Below are 20464 nucleotides of genomic sequence, written 5' to 3'. Positions count from 1 at the left end.
ACTAAAAGCTAGTCTAAACTGGTGTCCACAAAAAACAACTTGAGCTGATGTTGTAAGCAGCAACCGCAGAAAGTGACATTTGGTGATTTAAAGTGTTGACGGGCAAAATAATCCCAAATTTAATTTTCCTCCGCTCACAGACGTGTGTTTGAAGCAACTACCAATTAGAGTGAAGGATACCACGGATTGGCAAATGAGAGATGTTAATATGTTAGAGGGTTACCGTGGCAACCAGGGTCCGTAACGTCTACTAATGACCAACCAACCAGCGCCAAACCGATTTGTGATGAGTTGCTTCCTGTGTGCTCGCCCATATAAACATGAGCTGTATGAAAGTGAATGTTAAAGCTCTTAAAACCTTTGCAGAGAAATGTTCACGTTACTATTTACACTAGTTGACTAGTGAAAACAGATGCCAGGCGTGGCTTGTAGGACCAGCTATGAATAAAGAACCAGCCTGACTTTTGCCCCATGTTGCCCACAGCTCCATTGGAAAAACACCAGCTGTAGTTTGTGTGTTTCATTTAAGCACAGAGGCGCTCTCAGTAACACTGTCTCCCTCCCTCCTGTAGATTTCTTCCAGGAGCTGGACTCTGTGATGGAACCGTTGAGTCAGCAGAGCAGCATGACAAAGCTGGTTCGCTACGTAAGGCAGGGACTGCACTGGCTCCGCATAGAGGCTCACCTGCTGTAAAGACTGGACTAGAGCCAACATTAAGAAAAAGAAGAAATGGGCTGGGAGCTAGAACTCGGGTAACAAGTGAGATGAGACCCAGAACGATGCTTCAGTTCCCACTGGGATCCTTTGAATGTCTCAACACCATGCATGGTAATATAATGGCTTGCACCAGGTGGATTAATTGGGCTGAAATCACCTTTAATTAGGAGTGAACAGTAACTAAGTTTGGGACTTTCAGCTGTGAACCACAGAATACAAATGATCATATTAACAATTTGGCTGATGCTGCTTTTTTGGGGGGGAGCAACAGCATACAAGTGATTGTAGCTTTAACTCCTGAAGGGACCACACATGTTCCCAACCTAATCTCCCTGTTTTACTGAGATGGGTTCATTCTCCAACAGACAGGTGTGAGGCTGAATGTAGGGAAAGAGCTCAACAGAGGCTCATCTCCTCCAGCAGTGGACCAGAAATGTGTCAATGATTAGGAAAGAATTAAAGCTTTAGGCTGATATTGATCCAAGTGGAAGAGTACCAGTCCAATCTATTAGTTAAGGACCACACTGCTAACGAGGCTCAGCTACAACCGCTAATGGAGGCTAAATTTATTGCACTTCCTTTATTTCACTCCATCTTCAGTCTTTAAAGAGGGATCCTCAACAACCAACCAAAAGCTACAACCTGCTAGTTCTGTGTATAAAGTCTAAAACACAGTTATGCCTGACTTGTTACTGCAGTTATTAGTTAGTTATTAGTAATCAGTTAAAGCTTCAGTCACACTAGAGAAAAAAAACCAGGACAGCTACCTGTTTGTGACAAGGAGGATCAGCTGTTGATGGGCGACTGCACTGAACTTGTTCCACTTACAGTGAGTCGGTGCAATCAGCTGGTTGCCCAGAGATTGAGCAGCACTCAACCTCTGCTTAACCACTTCCAGTTGCAAGGCAGTTGCACAGGTTGACAGGTTGCCCGTCGAGCAGCAACTTGTCTCCAAACAGAGTCCAACTCAGACTGACTGTAGTCGCTCTCAGACAGATTAGATTATTGCAATCAGTCTGCACAGATGAGCACAACTTGACATAGTTGCGACAGGGAACTCGACTCAAACAGTTGTTGTGTTCTGGTTATATTCCTACATCAAAGCGAGACTGCCGAGCCCCCGCGTCAGGAGCTACGTGACTTTTGGTGGAGGAATTTCTGAATTCTGTTTCCAGTCTATGATCTTCTGCAGTTCATGTCAATTTCTGTGCATGTAGACAGCAACATACTTGTGACAGATGGCAAAAGATTTGATATTTTCACCGATTTATCGCCATTAATCCCTGTATTATCACAAACAGATTGCACGTATTTGCCAGTTTGACCCCGTTCACAATCGCAAAGTGACTCCCAGTTTTTTGCCATCTTATTGCACCAAAGTAGGAGACTGAGCAGTCGGACACCTGGTCGCCATCTTCAGAGCTACCGTTTCAGAGTTTCCCTAGTGTGACTGTAGTGTGACGTGATGACATTTCAGTTTAGTAAAAATATCTATTATTCTGGTTTAATTTGGGAGTAAAGAAGATAAACTGTTACTCTCAACAATGGCAAAATTAACTTGTTGGCAGTTCAGGAAGAACCTTTATGCCATATTTAATTTCTGAAAAGCACACAGTGCAGTTGGGTTTTGTGGTTCTCCTCAGTATCACACAGGCAGACTACCCCACTCCCACCCGGCAAAGCCCGAGATTCACACAGTTTAAACAAACGAGCACTAGCAAAAAGGGAATCTTTGCTAATGAGATTTTTGTATTTAAATGAGGATCTTTTGACCAAATAAAATTGTAAACTACATTACAGGTACGATAGGGCAAAGCTTCAAAAACATCTAAAGTCTTGTAGTATAGGGTCAAGTTTCAGTTTTGTGGGTTACCAGAACAAACACCCAGTTTGCTGGACCTACAAATAAGGGCTTTCTTCCATCACATAAAGCATCTGTCTGGTTCTTCTCTTGCTGGTTATGAGCTTTTGTGAAATTCCACTCAGTTCTAGTTCCCATAGTAACCCACCAACTAAGGCGTCAAACACTTACTGGGGGGAAAAAACTACAAGATTCAGTATGATTTGGCTCTAATTAAGCCCCCACCCACATGCAGAGCAAGTAAACAGGGTGAAACTGTCACGTCGGCTTTTCTGCCCTGATGTCAGAAACAAAAACTACATCTGTGACTTTGTACAGCACGTAATGAGATCAAATCAACTGCCGGGTGTCTTATAGTCGTTTCCCCACATTTGTTGTGCTGTGTCATTAGTGTGTATACGTGTACAGCTTATTGTGAAGTCTATTTAAAATCATTACCTGACCGAACAATAACGATGTTTGTGTACAATAATGTACAGACTGTGACTCCTGAAAACAGTGTTTCTTGTGTCTTGTGAATGATTCAATGTGAGCGAATGAGGAAGTGCAGCAGGTAAATGGGGCATCTACGTGTGTGTGCCAGCGCGCAGGCTATAGCTGCATTTACAAAGCGCCAAAGTGATTTTGAAGTCATCGTGGCGCATTAAAAACAAGAGACCACGCCGTTTCTACGTTTCCACATTCGCCATCAAGACTCCAAATCAGTTTATTATGGTCTTTGTAAATCCAGCACATTAAGCATGAATTTTTAAGTTTTGGATCATTTGACCATCGCTGAATGTGTATGGAAGACAATGCGGATGTGAAATGGAATTTTCACTTTGACAAAAACAAAAAAAGGAAAAAAAAAAAGGAAACTCAAGTGCCTCTATTTGTGTCCGGTGGGAATTGCTCTATTTATTTAAAACAAAGAATGAATCTAAATGATTTTCCATACCATATTGGTATAAATATGAGATTGTTTTTCGTAAAATCAAATGTTTCCATAAGCTTTTTACTGGCGTTTATGAAGACACCAGGGTTTGGCTTTAAAAAAAAGAAAAAAGAAACAAACAAACGTGCGATAATGTGCCAAATTAGCATCTGTTGCTGTGTTTTCTCTTTTTGACGGTTTGAGCAAGTATAGGTTTGTCTGAAATGCCTGAAAATTTTAAGTCATCGCATGCAATAAATGATAGCTTCAGACCAAGAACTACTTGTGTCCATTTTGACAAACAAAAAAAAAAAGTATATTTCTTGTTACATAAGTCACATGCAGTGTTGAAAAGGTCGACGTCTCATGAAAATACACAGCCATTTAAACAGTCTGAAACCTCAAGAACATTAAACCTTAAAGAAATAGGTGGACATTTTGGGAATATTTTTCTTACTTCTTTCTGAGAATAAAAACTCATATTTGTATATGACATATAGAACCTAAAACTAGCAGCTAGTTCATGTAGATTAGTAAAAAATTTTAAATGGAGAAAGGAAAAATCTAGCTCAGTGAATGTATATAAAAGATTGACGTAACCACCCAACAGTCTTCAAAAACTACAGTTTTGAAGCTTTATATCTTTCTTTGTTTTTGAATCAGATGTGACTGTTTTAAAAAAGAAGAGGCTAAGCTAGCTTGTGTAGTTACGAGCTAGCCTTTTTAGTGAGCTATATCGACAATTCACTGATATAACTGGGAAGCTAATACTAGCTATTGCTACTAGCTTAAAACAAAGTAGGTGAAAACCATATCAAACAAGTGGTTATGCCCCCTATACATAACTTGCTTTAATACAACAAATAAAAATCAAATGGTTTACATTTGAATGAAAGGTATCTCTATTTTTGTTGTACGCTAAATTTATGCTTTTTAAATGATATAAAAGATGGACATAGCTAACATGATATCCCATTTTACATCCTAAACATGAGCGTTTTCACGATTTTAGTTTCAAAATACCAGATGTCACAAGGACGGGTGGGTTTAAACGTGAAACCACTTGCTCACTGGTGAACTACTTGTTAATCATAAATTAGTTAGCTAAGTAAGTTAGCAAACGAGCATAACCAAATTATCCTACACATCCAAACTTAGTATAACCAAGACTTACATAATACAACATACGGTAACAGCAACCACAGCTAGTGCTGCCTGGTGGCCTTCAGAGAGAATGCAGGTCTAATGCTTAATTTTTTGACCTAGAAGCTACGTTCATGTTTTATATGTGTATGTTGATGCTAGCTACATCTAGCGTTTTACTGTTTAAACATTGGAAATAAGACTATTTCCCAAAATGTCAAACTGTTCCTTTAAAATGGACTCATGGTTCTTCATCTGAACGACTAAAATGCTTACTAATCACCATTTAGACAGCTGTCCAAGCTCCACTTCCTGTTGCTTAACAATAACGCTTTTTACAGTTGTTTTCTGTATTTATTTGAGGTCTTGAAGCCAAATTAGGATTGTCCCAGCGAGCCACTGAACTTCTACAACAACCTGTAAACACTACCCACAAACCGTTTCTCTCTGACCTCAGTCGTTTCAAGTCGATAGTTGGTCCGCAGTGTCGCTCAGTCCAATTCAATGATGTTTGATGTTGTTTTGTTTTATGGTGAAACTGTGATGTTACTATATGGTTATTGTTAAGTTCACTTAATGGTCCCTTATTCTTCTTGTATGCAGCGGTACAATATACAATAATATGCTGTAAAAAGTCAGAAACATTGCATTTGTGACATGGGAAATATCAGTTTCATTCCACTATGCTACATGTCACATGACAGCTATGGTAAATGTTGAATTCATGCAACAGTTTATTTATATGCAATGTCAATATGTGGGTATATTCTGAAACATTTTGAAGACAGACTTTTCTCAGCATGGCCTTTTATTCTGCTGGCATCTTATTAAATATCCCATTAGCTCCTGTTGCATTATCACAGTTGTCAACTTGTTTATCAAAGGCAGAAACATCATCACTGCTGTTGTGATTACAATAGAGCTAAACACATTGATTTATTTTTTGACAGCAGATGGTAGCAAGCCGATAATACACTGATAATCTCTCCAGTAGTGACGAGTGTCTCTAATATTTGTTTGCATTTCACAAAATCACAGATTCGCTTTGATTGCCAAAACTGTCTCATACAGTAAATGAACTAGCAGGATTTAAAAGGATAATAAAGGGTTTCATTTTTTCTTCCCAAATTCCTGTAATCTACCAGAGAGATGTTTTCTTTTCTTTTGTGTTCATCCTCATTCGTTCTACTGTCAGAGTCATGCAGCAGTGTTACAAATAAGAATTATCCCATAAATAAGAATTTGTTGAGGTTAGTGGAAGGAGACGCTAATATGCTCTTCACAAAAACAAGAAATATGATCGATAATCAAGAGATAAACAACAAGCATCTCTCTGACTGTTCTTTAGTAAAAAAAAAAGTTGGCATTTCTGGAAATGTTCTGATTTGCCTTACAAAGTGATGAATACATCAGCACCACTCTCACGTCAGTGTAAGTTAGCCTAGCTTGGCATTAAGCTAGAAAGCAGTGGAAAACTGCATCCCTGTCTCTATTCAAAGTTTAAAAACAGCTTAAACAGCTTAAAAACAGCACAAACTTAAAACTAATACGTACAGCTCTGCTATCACTTCCAACATAAATAAAGACAGAAAACTAAACAGCAGTGACGTTTGTAGGGTTACTGAAGTTGGGCTAGCTGGTATATAATGATGTGCTACGTGATCGCTAGCGACACAGCTATGTTAGCATAGCATAAACACAGTGAAGCTGGAGGATGAACGCTAACTTTTTTCCACTCGATAAAAGTTAACGTGAGGGTTCCCGATGGTTAGGGACAAATGCAATCGCATGGCAGGATGCTGTAAACGGACCAAACTTCAGTCAGGAGAACAACTGAAATAATCCATCCACAATACGAGGTTAGTCATTAATATACTGCAACAACATGGGAATAGAGCAGCTGTGATAGAATTCCACATTAATGAATCAATGATACGGAAGTGGAGGAAGCAAGAAGAATGAGTTGAGTAAAGTTTGACTTATCTGACTGTTTAGTTTAGCTTAATGCGCCTTATAATCCGGTGCGCCTTATGGTCTGAAAAATGTGGTAAATTAATATCTGGGTACAATTTCTAAGTTATAAATGAATACTGACATTCTACACCATCTTGTGGTTCAGAATGGTACTACACCAGAATCTTAACAGCGACATACAACACAAACTGTAACATAATATTCACAATTATTATTATACAACACTAAAAGAAAAGGATTACATTTGAGGGGCCTTAAAGTCGTCTGCCTTGAGTTATGGGATGGGTAGTTCACCAATAAAAGTATTTATGTACACAGTCTGCTACTTCTGCATAGTCATGATTGACTTCATATCTGTCTTGCTTGGTTCAAGGCTCGAATAAACATTCAAGCCTTTTGTTCAAGGCTTGAATCTGTGGAAATGGGAAAGTCATTTCTGGAACCAGAGCCCTTCAAAACATGGGCGGCCACAAACATGCTACAATTTCAGATAATATCTCTGCAGTACGATACTTAGCCACTTTCTGTTAATGGCAAAATATTTGAAAAATATAGAAGTAAAGAACGCGCCATCTCTTGGTGACACTCTGCAATTGAGTTAAAATGGGTGTATTCATAATAAAAAGTAGAGACACCCCAGGAGAGAGAGGGCGGAGTCTCTGTCCAGCAGTTCTAAGGGGCTGCATCGTTACCCCATTTTAACCCCACTTTTAGCATTTTAGCTAGGCTAGGCTAGGCTAGGCTAATGAGCTTATGGTTCTGAGCCCATATTAAACATCTGGCATGAAAGTGGTGTCCTGAAAAGAAAAGCAACAAGAACATTTCCTATAATGCCTTTAATTTCCTTTTATTACTGTAAATTAGCACTTTGGGTTTTATTAATTGGCGAGGATAAATAAAATACTATTCTAAAATAAAATTTCTATTAATACTTTCATCAACACTTCAGTTGTATCATGTTCTCTATTTTACAGTAAACTGGAAAAGTGGAAAAAAGAAAACGCAAGATCATATTTTCAAATAGTCCATGATATTCCTTCTACGATCACGTGACCTTCTACCATGAAGCCTTCACTGCCTTGTGTGTAGCATTTCTGTGATTGCTATTTTGCTTTTCTTCCTGGGACATAACAGTGTTAAATCATGTGGGAAATCAAAACGGTCCAAGTGTAACCGACCCATTTAACAGGAAGTTTCTTTAAGGTTTTCAGTCATTCTGTTCCCTGCGGTGAAAAACTGTTGCTCGAATAAGCTCGTTTCTGCTCCGCGACTCTTAATAATGTCCAAATTAATCTCGAGAAGGGCAGCAGCTTTTAAACTATAATAGTGTAATTGCTCAAGATTCATTGGTGAAAAATTGTCATCAGCTCGTCTAGCCTTTTTCTCTTTCACCTGTGTTGCGCTGGAAGAATAGCACCATCTTCCTGATTAGTGCAATAAAGCACATGGCTGAATTCCCACCACATGAATACAGCGTACACCACGTGTGGTATTCAGTGACGTTAAAATGCTTAAATCCAAACTGTGACGTGTTAGTTAGGCAACCAAATAAGTTTAAGACTGTGTATCTGAAGCCTGACATTGGTGGTACAGCAGCAGCACAGTGCCTCTGATCCAGCCTGACTAATCTGTCTGTGAATCTGATGTACATCACTGGCATAACGAAACATTGTAAAGAACTCGACAAAATAAAAGTTCTGTCCAACACGGATTGCATTGTATTTCTAAATGTGTTGCACAGTTTTTTTCTGTTTCTATCAGTGCTATCTTTTGGCCTTTTCTATGGTTCTTTTTATAATGAAGTTGTTCTATGTGATGATCAAAAGTTGTGATGCAGTTCCATTGTTTTTAAATATTTAATGTCTCTAAAATATGGATTAAAATCTGTTTGAAGCAGCCATCCTGCCGTAATCACTGTCTTCTTTCTGTCTTTTTTATTGCATTCGGGCTGAGGTCTTTAAAGTTGCCTTGCAAGGATGTGCTGAACCTCACTTTGACATCGCAAGTAGAGGCAGCAGAAGGCTGAGACATATGCAAAGGTTCCAGCAAGTGTGTTTTTTCCCTAATGAACCAAATCAGCCAAATTTTACACTCAAGATTCTTTTATAAATAAAAGAGCGGCTCTGACGTAGATTTTAAGAGCCAAGCTAGTCTTCTTATTAGCACTAATGAACTCTTACTCTACATCATAGCAACTATTAGCCTACTTCACCATGCATGATTAATTCATTGAATGTAGCCGCGCATTAGAATTCAAGAGGGAATAAGCGGGCCGTGTGCGTGATGGCGGAAAAGAGAGATGGACCTCAGAGTGTGAGAGAGAAATGAAAAGAACCAAGGACAAAAAAAAAAGTCTATTTTCTCTGAGACGTAAATCCCGTCTAATTCGGTGTTTCCATAAATGAATAAGGAGGTGGAAACCCTATTTTCAGGCCTTCAGATATCCTGCTCTCAGTGCATGTGCGTGTCCTTGGTGCAGAGGCAAAACACCGACAGCTTAGATTTATAGCTTTAATTGCCACAGGTAACCATGCAGTCAAATAGGCTCTCAGATACGGTTTGGCTTAGAAACAGACTCTTACATTTAAGAAGTAACCATGATTTGAATAAAAGACAAAAATGCACGATCGAAGGAGCGCCGGCAAGGATCACGATATCTTTAACACATCATTTATTAATTAGTTTAAGTAATGGAAGGCAGCACAAGTCCACCTCTGTGTTTACCAAAAACTCCTTGGATTTATTCTCTGTGAAGCTTCCGTAGGGTGTTGAGAAAGCTGGTTAGAAACACAGCTAATGGGGCATGAGCACTGGAACCTTCATGCGCGCTGCTGCTATCGACTTTTACATGTGGACTGGCGCTGTGATCAAGATAGCCGATGTGCAAACCCCCACCCGCCTCCACCCCCTTTGTGAGCGGTCCCAAAGCACAGACGAGTTGGGGAAAGCTCATTATCCATTCCTATGTTATATTCTTACAGACTGTGTGAATAAAAGCCCGGCATCAAAGAATGCTAGACTTGACTTTGAGAAGCAGACGGCCCATTTTAAATGTATATTCAAATGCAGGCTTTTTGAAAAACAATGCCTAGATTTCAAGTGGAGAGAAGAATAAATATTAGTAAGATGAGATCTGTACGTTTCTGAAATAAATGTTTTTTCTGTCCTGTTTCTAACAGCAGTATTAAGCCAGCTTTGTGTGTTTACAGGAAACTTTCAGCTAAACAAGTCAAGGAAGAGTCTAGCAACAATTGAGCAACCAGACACCAGAAAAAGTGAAAGTCAGTGACCTGCTGTGACAGCAAGGTCACTAATGGTTATTTCATGTGGGCATGTCCCACATGAAATAACCATGAAATACCAATGGCAGTGAGGCATACCCCTGATAGAGAGATGACAGGATAGTAAAGATATACAGGGTGGGCCATTTATATGGATACACCGTAATAACATGGGAATGGTTGGTGATATTAAAGTCCTGTTTGTGGCACATTAGTATATGTGAGGGGGCAAACTCCTCAAGATGGGTGGTGACCATGGTGGCCATTTAGAAGTCGGCCATCTTGGATACAACTTTTGTTTTTCCAATAGGAAGAGGGCCATGTGACACATCAAACTTATTGGTAATGTCACAAGAAAAACAATGGTGTGCTTGGTTTCAATGTAACTTTATTCTTTCATGAGTTATTTACAAGTTTCTCTTTGTTCACAGCCATTGACATGTCGAAGAGGTTAACATGTGAGGAGCGGATCGAAATTGTGTTGATATCTGGTGAACGCAGTAACCGGGTCATTGCAGCAGATTTCAATGCAAGACACCCTACGAGACCACCCATCTCCCATGCTACAGTTAGCAAACTGCTTGCTAAGTTTCGTGAAACTGGTTCAGTGTTGGATTTGCCAAAATGTGGACGCAAGAAAACTGTCACTAATGAAGAAACATCAGTGGCTGTCCTAGCTTCATTCAGCAAGAGCCCACAGCGTAGCATTCACCGCATGTCACTGGAGAGTGGCATAAGTCGAACATCCCTTCAGCGGATATTAGCTACTCACAAATGGCACCCTTACAAACTCCGGCTACTGCAGCATCTCAACGAGGATGACCCAGATCGGCGCACAGAATTTGCAGAATGGGCAAAACAAAAATTGAAACAGGACCCTCAGTTCATGCAGAAGATTTTGTTCAGTGATGAGGCAAACTTTTATGTGAATGGTGAAGTTAACAAACAAAACCACCGCTATTGGTCTGACACTAACCCACATTGGATGGATCCCTCCAAGACTGTTGGAACAACAAAAGTGATGGTTTGGTGTGGTATATGGGGTACAACGATAGTGGGTCCATTCTTCATCAATGGAAACCTCAAGGCCACTGGATATTTGAAACTGCTACATGATGATGTGTTTCCCTCTTTATGCACTGAAGCTGGCACGTTCCCTGAGTTTTTCCAGCAAGATGGTGCACCACCACATTATGGGTGCCAGGTCCGAGCATTCCCAGATGAACAGTTTCCTGGAAAGTGGATTGGTCGTCGTGGGCCAGTTGAATGGCCCCCAAGGTCTCCCGATCTGACCCCCTTAGACTTTTATCTTTGGGGTCATCTGAAGGCAATTGTCTATGGTGTGAAGATACGAGATGTGCAGCACCTGAAACTACGGATACTGGATGCCTGTGCTGGCATTTCTCCTGCGGTGTTGCTATAGTGTGTGAAGAGTGGGAGAAGAGGGTTGCATTGACAATCCAACACAATGGGCAGCACAGTGAACACATTTTATAAGTGGTCAGAAACTTGTAAATAACTCATGAAAGAATAAAGTTACATTGAAACCAAGCACACCATTGTTTTTCTTGTGACATTACCAATAAGTTTGATGTGTCACATGGCCCTCTTCCTATTGAAAAAACAAAAGTTGTATCCAAGATGGCCGACTTCTAAATGGCCACCATGGTCACCACCCATCTTGAGGAGTTTGCCCCCTCACATATACTAATGTGCCACAAACAGGACTTTAATATCACCAACCATTCCCATTTTATTATGGTGTATCTTTATAAATGGCCCACCCTGTACATACAGATATTTATAGCTATGTGAAAGTTTTCTGGAAATGTTTCACAGGACTCTGCAGCGCTGTGAAAAACTAAGCACTTTCTTTCTACTTCCATTGGGATTAAGGAGCTACATAGCAGCCAGGTGCTGCTGATGACATGCACTTGACTAACTGATCATCAATAAGTGTTAGCGCCAGTTCAGGTGTGTGTTAACACAATACCACAATCTTCTGTCTGAGCACATTCACCCCAAGGTCAGACAGTCAGCCTCAGTTAGCATGTTAAATACTAAAGTTCATGACAGCATAATTATAAAAACACTGAACAAGCTTGTTTGGAAGGGTCACCAGGAGAAAGCCTCTTCTCTCTCTAAACAGAACCTGGCAGCACAGCTTAGGTTTGAGTCATTGAATTGACTACGAACTGGATTCTAGATTCAAATGTGAGGCCAACATTGATCCAAAGGACAGCAGCAGCACGTTGAAGTGGCCCAAAGTCCAGACTTCAACCAATTAAAATGCTGCAGTGGGACCAGTGAGGGAGCTGTGCATAATCAAACGCCTGGAAACCTCAAACAACATTGTAAAACAACATAAATCAATAAAATGAAAAAGTCCTCCAAAATGATGTGGAAGGCTTTTCCACAAGACTGCAGAGTCCAGATGAAACTTTTTTTTTTTTTCACATTACTGTACATATAGCAGGGTGGTAAGACATACCTACAAACAGGTCCCTACCCAACTGGAGCCTAGAACATCTACTAGTGACCAACTTTATATGTAGAAAAGGTTTAAGTCTTACCTTTGCGCCATTAGTCTTCCTAATATCCATCCATCCATCTCCTTCCGCTTATCACGGGCCGGGTCGCGGGGGCAGCAGCCTAAGCAGAGAAGCCGAGACCTCCCTCTCCCCAGCCACCTCCTCCAGCTTATCCGGGGGAACACCCAGGCGTTCCCAGGCCAGCTGAAAGATGTAATCTCTCCAGCGTGTCCTGGGTCTGCCCCGGGGCCTCCTCCCGGTGGGACATACTTCACCCAGGAGGCATCCTTGTCTGATGCCCGAACCACCTCAATTGGCTCCTTTCGATGTGGAGGAGCAGCGGCTCTACTCTAAGCCTCTCCTGGATGGCTGAACTTCTCACCCTGACTCTAAGGGAGAGGCCAGCCACCCACAGATACTGCAACTCTGAGGCTTCCTCTACCAGCTGACAGTCTCTCCTTAATGGTTATACTGAACAAAATGAACAACTGCTTTGAGTGATTTCATGCTAATGGGAATTCAAAGCTTCATAGAAATGACTAGTCGCCGCCTTTCTCTACCCATCCACCCTCACCCTAACCCCAATCAACGATCAAGAGAGAAAAAAGTAGTTTTTCTGCTATCAGAACATAATTTTTACCTTTTCAGTACCATAAATGAAAAAACTCCTGCTGCGTTCCTGAATCACTGATGTAACATCTTGAATTCTTTTTTCTCTCTCATATTTATTGATTTCATGTTCCACACAACAGTCTGTCATTGCTCTAACTAACACCTCACTCAAAATGTATTTTTCCCTTTTTGTTAAAACCACCAACCAGTCACCAGCTCCCACCAAAGAGCTGATTACAGCCATTCAGTTTCATTACAGAAACCCACTCACTAATCCATTCCCTCCGTCTCAATCTGCAGAGTGGCAGTTTTAATAGGCCGCCCCTCCCCCTCATTCTTTGCCAAGTGATTTTGTTAAAACTGAGAGTTTTTCTATTTAGCTCTGTGGTTCGCAGCTCCAGAGGCGCTAACGAGGTAAGAGCTCGTCAGCTCTAATTGAATGACTCCTGATTAAACTAGTTTCACACTGACAGGCAACATATTGCATCTTGTCCAACTTCTAATCGGCTGCTTCCGCAATGCTCCATGCAGATGTCTGCGTTCAGGGTCAGGAAAGGCTGTGGTCCAGGAAAATGCTTTAAGGTTTATTTTAATGATGACAGTGTGCATTTTAATAGACCAAAAGCCCCAAATAAGTGGAATGTTATAACATTTTGTGAGTCTAAAATCAACAATATAAGATTTCAGGCAATATTCATTCAGGTTACTTATCTCATGACTGTCTTAGAAGAACAAGTGAACAAGAAGCCACACTTAAACTGTAAACTGTAGCCACCATCCTCTTGGTGGCGCTGTCACGGTGTTCGCTCTCTCTGCGGTATCACTTCCTGTTCCTGCTCAAACACAGTGGTGTTTTTTGAGTAGCTTATCTGCTTAGCAATTTAATTAAAAACTTTTAAATACATAAACACATTCCTTTTTTTATAGTATAATCTTCACGTGCTTCATCTGAAGCACACTTTCTGTGTACTCACTACCTAATTTATAGCCAAAGTCAATGTTCCCTCTAATTTTTCATGTGTCTGAGCGAACACACAAACTCCCTGAGCGTCCCTTGGACCACTGTGAGCGACGTCAGACGTGTGCACTGTGGTCACGCCGGCATCTAATCCATCCAAGTTACATGGTTTATTAAAATAATCAAATTACAGCATTTACATTTATGTTAGACTACTTTTAATTAACTGCTTTAGCCCACTTACAATGAAAATGTAAAAAAAATCTAGTCATTGACCTGTGTAGTATGTTAACACTATTGGAAATAAAAATAACTTGAACTCCAATTTTGAAAACACAACTTTCTTTCTTTTTAAAAAAAGCTCTGACTTGTATTATGAGTCTGTGGTCTGGGAGAGAGTCTGTAACACTCTGTCTGCAAAATACAGTATATAATGACCAATGCTGGGCAATTAATTATATAGTTACTTCTTCAAAAAAGTAACTCAGTTTGGCAAACAACAAAGATTTTTGCAGCTATTTTTTTTTTAAATGCAGCCAAGGCGTTTTTAAATAAACATTTCAAACTATTTACAGAACAATCAGCTGTTCTGCATCAAATCTGATGCCACACAAATTATTTGTGCCACTCCAAAAAATAATTTCTGTCCACTATGAGATAAAGGAGAACAACAGCCTGATACCTGCAGGCCTGACAACAGGAGATGTATCACTGCTGTAACACCTGTAACACTCAGCAGCCGCCTCATTGTTCTGACACACACAACAAAACTACACTACACACTAACTACACACTAACTACACACTAACTACACAAGATTTGTGCTAAACGTCGCAAATCTCTCACATATCAAAGCACCGCCGTCACTCCTAAAACTTCCCCCCGTTTCTTAACAACTAGATGCCACGTTGCCATATCATTTTTTGATTGGTCGACATGGTACTTTTTTGGACGAATAGGAAAGGGAGAGGGGGGTGGAGTTTGTTTTTGCTCACAGGCGGAGAGTGCTTTCGAGCCTTTTTTCTTATAAAACGCCGTTTTTACCGTTTCTTCCCGCAGTAAATATAAACAACGATAGTATTCAGGAAGGAAACCAAACATTGCAGATATTTTTATCATAACTCTGGTTTTACGTGGCCGATCAACACAATTTAAAAACTTGTATAAAGTCCACACTTTTTCCGTCAATTGTTCCGTCTGTCCTGCTCACATCTCCAAAGGTTGTACACGTTGTCATTAACGTGGCTTCACTGCACATCAGCCACGCCGCTTTGCCAGCTAAAAGACCGGTGTTGGCACATAAGGACGCTGTCATAGCCTGTCAACCACGTTGATTAGCTGCGTATATACGAATGTAAATCGCATTAATGGCTGGACTATAGGATAAGGTGGCATCGTTCTAATACAATATGGGAGCAGCCAGTCACTCACTGACTAACACTGCAAAACAGAATTGTTAAAGTATTAATTTTAATTTCAATTCAGGTTAAAATTTTTTGTGCGCAACACAGATTTTCTGTGCGCAGAGACCGTGCCAGCAGTGCGCAATTGCGCACGTGCGCAGCTTAGAGGGAACATTGGCCAAAGTATTCACTCACTATGTCTGTACTGTTTCGCTAGCTTAGCTTAGCTCGTAGCCGACTCGTTAGCACCATGGCTACTTCACCTGTCCCTCCTGCACTTTCCTGCTCATTGTGTCAGATGTTTAGTTACTCCTCGGCCTCCTTTAGCAGTAATGATACTTGTAACAAATGTAGCATATTTGCAGCTCTGGAGGCCAGGATTACTGAATTGGAGACTCGGCTTCGCACCCTTCATTCACCCGTAGCTAGCCAGGCCCCTGTAGCTGGTGCAGCCGAAGATAGCGTAGGCCCCGCTAGCTGTTCCCCGGCAGACCCCAAGCAGCTGGGGAAAGAGGGCGGCTGGGTGACGGTGAGGAGGAAGCATAGTCTTAAACTGAAGCCCCAGGTACACCACCAACCTGTTCATGTGTCTAACCGTTTTTCCCCACTCGGCGACACACCCGCCGGGGGTCAAACTCTGGTCATTGGTGATTCTGTTCTCAGACATGTGAAGCTAGAGACACCGGCAACCATAGTCAGTTGTCTTCCAGGGGCCAGAGCAGGCGACATTGAAGGAAATTTAAAACTGCTGGCTAAGGGTAAACGTAAATACAGTAAGATCATAATTCACGTCGGCAGTAATGACACCCGGTTACGCCAATCGGAGGTCACTAAAATCAATATTGAATCGGTGTGTAACTTTGCCAAAACAATGTCGGACTCTGTAGTTTTCTCTGGTCCCCTCCCCAATCAGACCAGGAGTGACATGTTTAGCCGCATGTTCTCCTTAAATTGCTGGCTGTCTGAGTGGTGTCCCAGAAACGATGTGGGCTTCATAGATAATTGGCAAACCTTCTGGAGGAAACCTGGTCTTGTTAGGAGAGACGGCATCCATCCCACTTTGGATGGAGCAGCTCTCATTTCTAGAAATATGGACAAATTTATTAAACCCCCCAAAATATGACTATCCAGAGTTGGGACCAGGAAGCAGAGTTGCAGTCTTACACGCCTCTCTGCAGCTTCTCTCCTCCTGCTACCCCCCCAAAAACCCATCTCCATTGAGACTGTGTCAGCTCCCAAAAAGACAAAAAACAAACCAAAAACCAGCAATAAACAACTTAAACATAAAAAATCACAAAGAAAGAACAATACAGTATCCACATCTGAACCAACGAGTAAAACAGTGAAATGTGGATTATTAAATATTAGGTCTCTCTCCTCCAAGTCTCTGTTAGTACATGACTTAATAATTGATCAACAAATCGATTTACTCTGCCTTACAGAAACCTGGTTGCAGCAGGATGAGTATGTTAGTTTAAATGAATCAACACCCCCGAGTCATTCTAACTACCAGAAATCCCGAAGCACAGGCCGAGGGGGCGGTGTGGCAGCAATTTTTCACACCAGCCTATTAATTAACGAAAGACCCAGACAGACTTTTAATTCATTTGAAAGCCTGATGCTTAGCCTCGTCCACCCCAGCTGTAAAACTCAGAAACCAGTCTTACTTGTTATCATCTATTGTCCACCTGGGCCTTACACAGAGTTTCTCTCTGATTTCTCAGACTTTTTATCTGATTTAGTGCTCAGCTCAGATAAAATAATTATTGTGGGTGATTTTAACATCCATGTAGATGCTACAAATGACAGCCTCAACATGGCATTTAATCTGTTATTAGACTCAATTGGCTTCTCTCAAAATGTAAAAGAACCCACCCACCACTTTAATCACACTCTAGATCTTGTTTTAACATATGAAATAGAAACTGAACATTTAACAGTGTTTCCTGAAAACCCTCTGCTGTCTGATCATTTCCTGATAACATTTACATTTACAATAATTGATTACACAGCAGTGGAGAGTAGACTTTATCAAAGTAGATGTCTTTCTGAAAGTGCTGTAACTAAGTTTAAGAATATAATCCACCCACTGTTATCATCTTCAATGCCCTGTACCAACATAGAGCAGAGCAGCTATCTGAACGCTACTCCAACAGAGGTCGATTATCTTGTTAATAATTTTACGTCCTCACTACGTACGACTCTGGATACTGTAGCTCCTGTGAAACCTAAGGCCTCAAATCTGAAGTACCTGACTCCGTGGTATAATTCTCAAACATGTAGCCTAAAGCAGATAACTCGTAAGCTGGAGAGGAAATGGCGTGAGTTAGAGGATTTAGAGGATCATCATTTAGCCTGGAGAAATAGTTTGCTGCTTTATAAGAAAGCCCTCCGCAAAGCCAGAACATCTTACTATTCGTCACTGATTGAAGAAAATAAGAACAACCCCAGGTTTCTCTTCAGCACTGTAGCCAGGCTGACAAAAAGTCAGAGCTCTACTGAGCCAACCATCCCTTTAACGTTAACTAGTAATGACTTCATGAACTTCTTCACAAATAAAATTTTTATCATTAGAGAAAAAATTACCAATAATCATCCCACAGATGTAATATTATCTACAGCTACTTTTAGTACCATCGATGTTAAGTTAGACTCTTTTTCTCCAATTGATCTTTCTGAGTTAACTTCAATAATTACTTCCTCCAAACCATCAACGTGTCTTTTAGACCCCATTCCTACAAAACTGCTCAAAGAAGTCCTGCCATTAATTAATTCTTCGATCTTAAATATGATCAACCTATCTCTAATAATCGGCTATGTACCACAGGCCTTCAAGCTGGCTGTAGTTAAACCTTTACTTAAAAAGCATCTCTAGACCCAGCTGTCTTAGCTAATTATAGGCCAATCTCCAACCTTCCTTTCATATCAAACATCCTTGAAAGAGTAGTTGTCAAACAGCTAACAGATCATCTGCAGAGGAATGGCTTATTTGAAGAGTTTCAGTCAGGTTTCAGAGCTCAGCACAGCACAGAAACAGCTTTAGTGAAGGTTACAAATGATCTTCTTATGGCCTCTGACAGTGGACTCATCTCTGTGCTTGTCCTGCTAGACCTCAGTGCTGCGTTCGATACTGTTGACCATAATATCCTATTAGAGCGATTAGAACATGCTGTAGGTATTACAGGTACTGCACTGCAGTGGTTTGTATCATATCTATCTAATAGACTCCAATTTGTTCAAGTAAATGGAGAGTCCTCTTCACACACTAAGGTCAATTATGGTGTTCCACAGGGTTCAGTGCTAGGACCAATTCTGTTTACATTATACATGCTTCCCTTAGGCAGCATCATTAGAAGACATAGCATAAATTTTCACTGCTATGCAGATGACACGCAGCTCTATCTGTCCATGAAGCCAGGTAACACACACCAATTAGTTAAACTGCAGGAATGTCTTACAGACATAAAGACCTGGATGGCCGCTAACTTTCTGCTTCTTAATTCAGATCAAACTGAGGTTATTGTACTCGGCCCTGAAAATCTTAGAAATATGGTATCTAAGCAGATTCTTACTCTGGATGGCATTACCTTGGCCTCCAGTAACACTGTGAGGAACCTTGGAGTCATTTTTGACCAGGACATGTCCTTCAACGCACATATTAAACAAATATGTAAGACTGCTTTCTTCCATTTGCGCAACATCTCTAAAATTAGAAATATCCTGTCTCAGAGTGACGCTGAAAAACTAGTTCATGCATTTGTTACTTCCAGGCTGGACTACTGTAATTCTTTATTATCAGGATGTCCTAAAAACTCGCTGAAAAGCCTTCAGTTAATCCAAAATGCTGCAGCAAGAGTCCTGACAGGGACTAGAAAGAGAGAGCAGATTTCTCCTGTTTTGGCTTCCCTTCATTGGCTTCCTGTTAAATCCAGAATTGAATTCAAAATCCTGCTCCTCACATACAAGGTCTTAAATAATCAGGCCCCATCTTATCTTAATGACCTTGTAGTACCATATCACCCTATTAGAGCACTTCGCTCTCACACTGCAGGCCTACTTGTTGTTCCTAGAGTATTTAAAAGTAGAATGGGAGGCAGAGCCTTCAGTTTTCAGGCCCCTCTTCTGTGGAACCAGCTTCCAGTTTGGATTCGGGAGACAGACACTATCTCTACTTTCAAGATTAGGCTTCAAACTTTCCTTTTTGCTAAAGCATATAGTTAGGGCTGGACCAGGTGACCCTGAATCCTCCCTTAGTTATGCTGCAATAGACGTAGGCTGCCGGGGATTCCCATGATGCACTGAGTTTTCCTTTCCAGTCACCTTTCTCACTCACTATGTGTTAATAGACCTCTCTGCATTGAATCATATCTGTTATTAGTCTCTCTCTCTCTTCCACAGCATGTCTTTATCCTGTCTTCCTTCTCTCACCCCAACCGGTCGCAGCAGATGGCCGCCCCTCCCTGAGCCTGGTTCTGCCGGAGGTTTCTTCCTGTTAAAAGGGAGGTTTTCCTTCCCACTGTCGCCAAAGTGCTTGCTCATAGGGGGTCATATGATTGTTGGGTTTTTCTCTGTATCTGTTATTATAGAGTATACTGTACAATATAAAGCGCCTTGAGGCGACTTTTGTTGTGATTTGGCGCTGTATAAATAAAACTGAATTGAATTGAATTGAACTTAAAGTGCTTGTCCTGCAGACCCCAGTTTCCTTGGTGAAAGTGTTCGTTACATTGTAACTGTTCACTTACTCTGGTCCAAAATGACCTTTGGAAAACCGGTTAAAGTCTCACATTGCATGTTAGAAATGTTTTAAACCCTGAAATACAAACAGAGAAGGGGAAGTAGTAGCCTTAAAGGTGTTGCGGATAAATACAACAAAATAAAACAAGTACCGGTACCAAAAAAAAAAAAAAAAAAAAAAACACACAGGGAAAAGACCCAAGGAAACAGAGTTAACGATAAAAATGATTTAAAAAACAAAACAAAACAAAAAAACCCCCAAAACTTTAAAAACCCTGAAAACCATAAATTTCACACCCAAACCTCAATTCTTCCAGCCCGGTACCAAACGAC

General features: G+C 40.8%; 1 protein-coding gene across 3 annotated transcripts in view; it reads left to right on the top strand.

Annotated features, from left to right (window-relative positions):
- The window catches only part of aff2 (AF4/FMR2 family, member 2), a 188155-nt gene extending 183555 nt beyond the window's left edge, over positions 1 to 4600 (top strand). For all 3 annotated transcript variants that reach the window (XM_019346511.2, XM_019346508.2, XM_025898390.1), the window contains one exon: positions 573 to 4600. In XM_019346511.2, the coding sequence (XP_019202056.1) occupies positions 573 to 694 (122 nt within the window). In that variant the 3' untranslated portion in view covers positions 695 to 4600. The remainder of the gene's footprint in view (positions 1 to 572) is intronic.
- Positions 4601 to 20464: the final 15864 nt, after the last annotated feature.

The sequence above is a fragment of the Oreochromis niloticus genome, linkage group LG2 (assembly GCF_001858045.2).
Source record: "Oreochromis niloticus isolate F11D_XX linkage group LG2, O_niloticus_UMD_NMBU, whole genome shotgun sequence".
NCBI classification, from domain to species: domain Eukaryota; kingdom Metazoa; phylum Chordata; class Actinopteri; order Cichliformes; family Cichlidae; genus Oreochromis; species Oreochromis niloticus.
The sequence above is the reverse complement of the archived record's forward strand: the minus strand, read 5'-3'. Positions and strand labels throughout refer to the sequence as shown.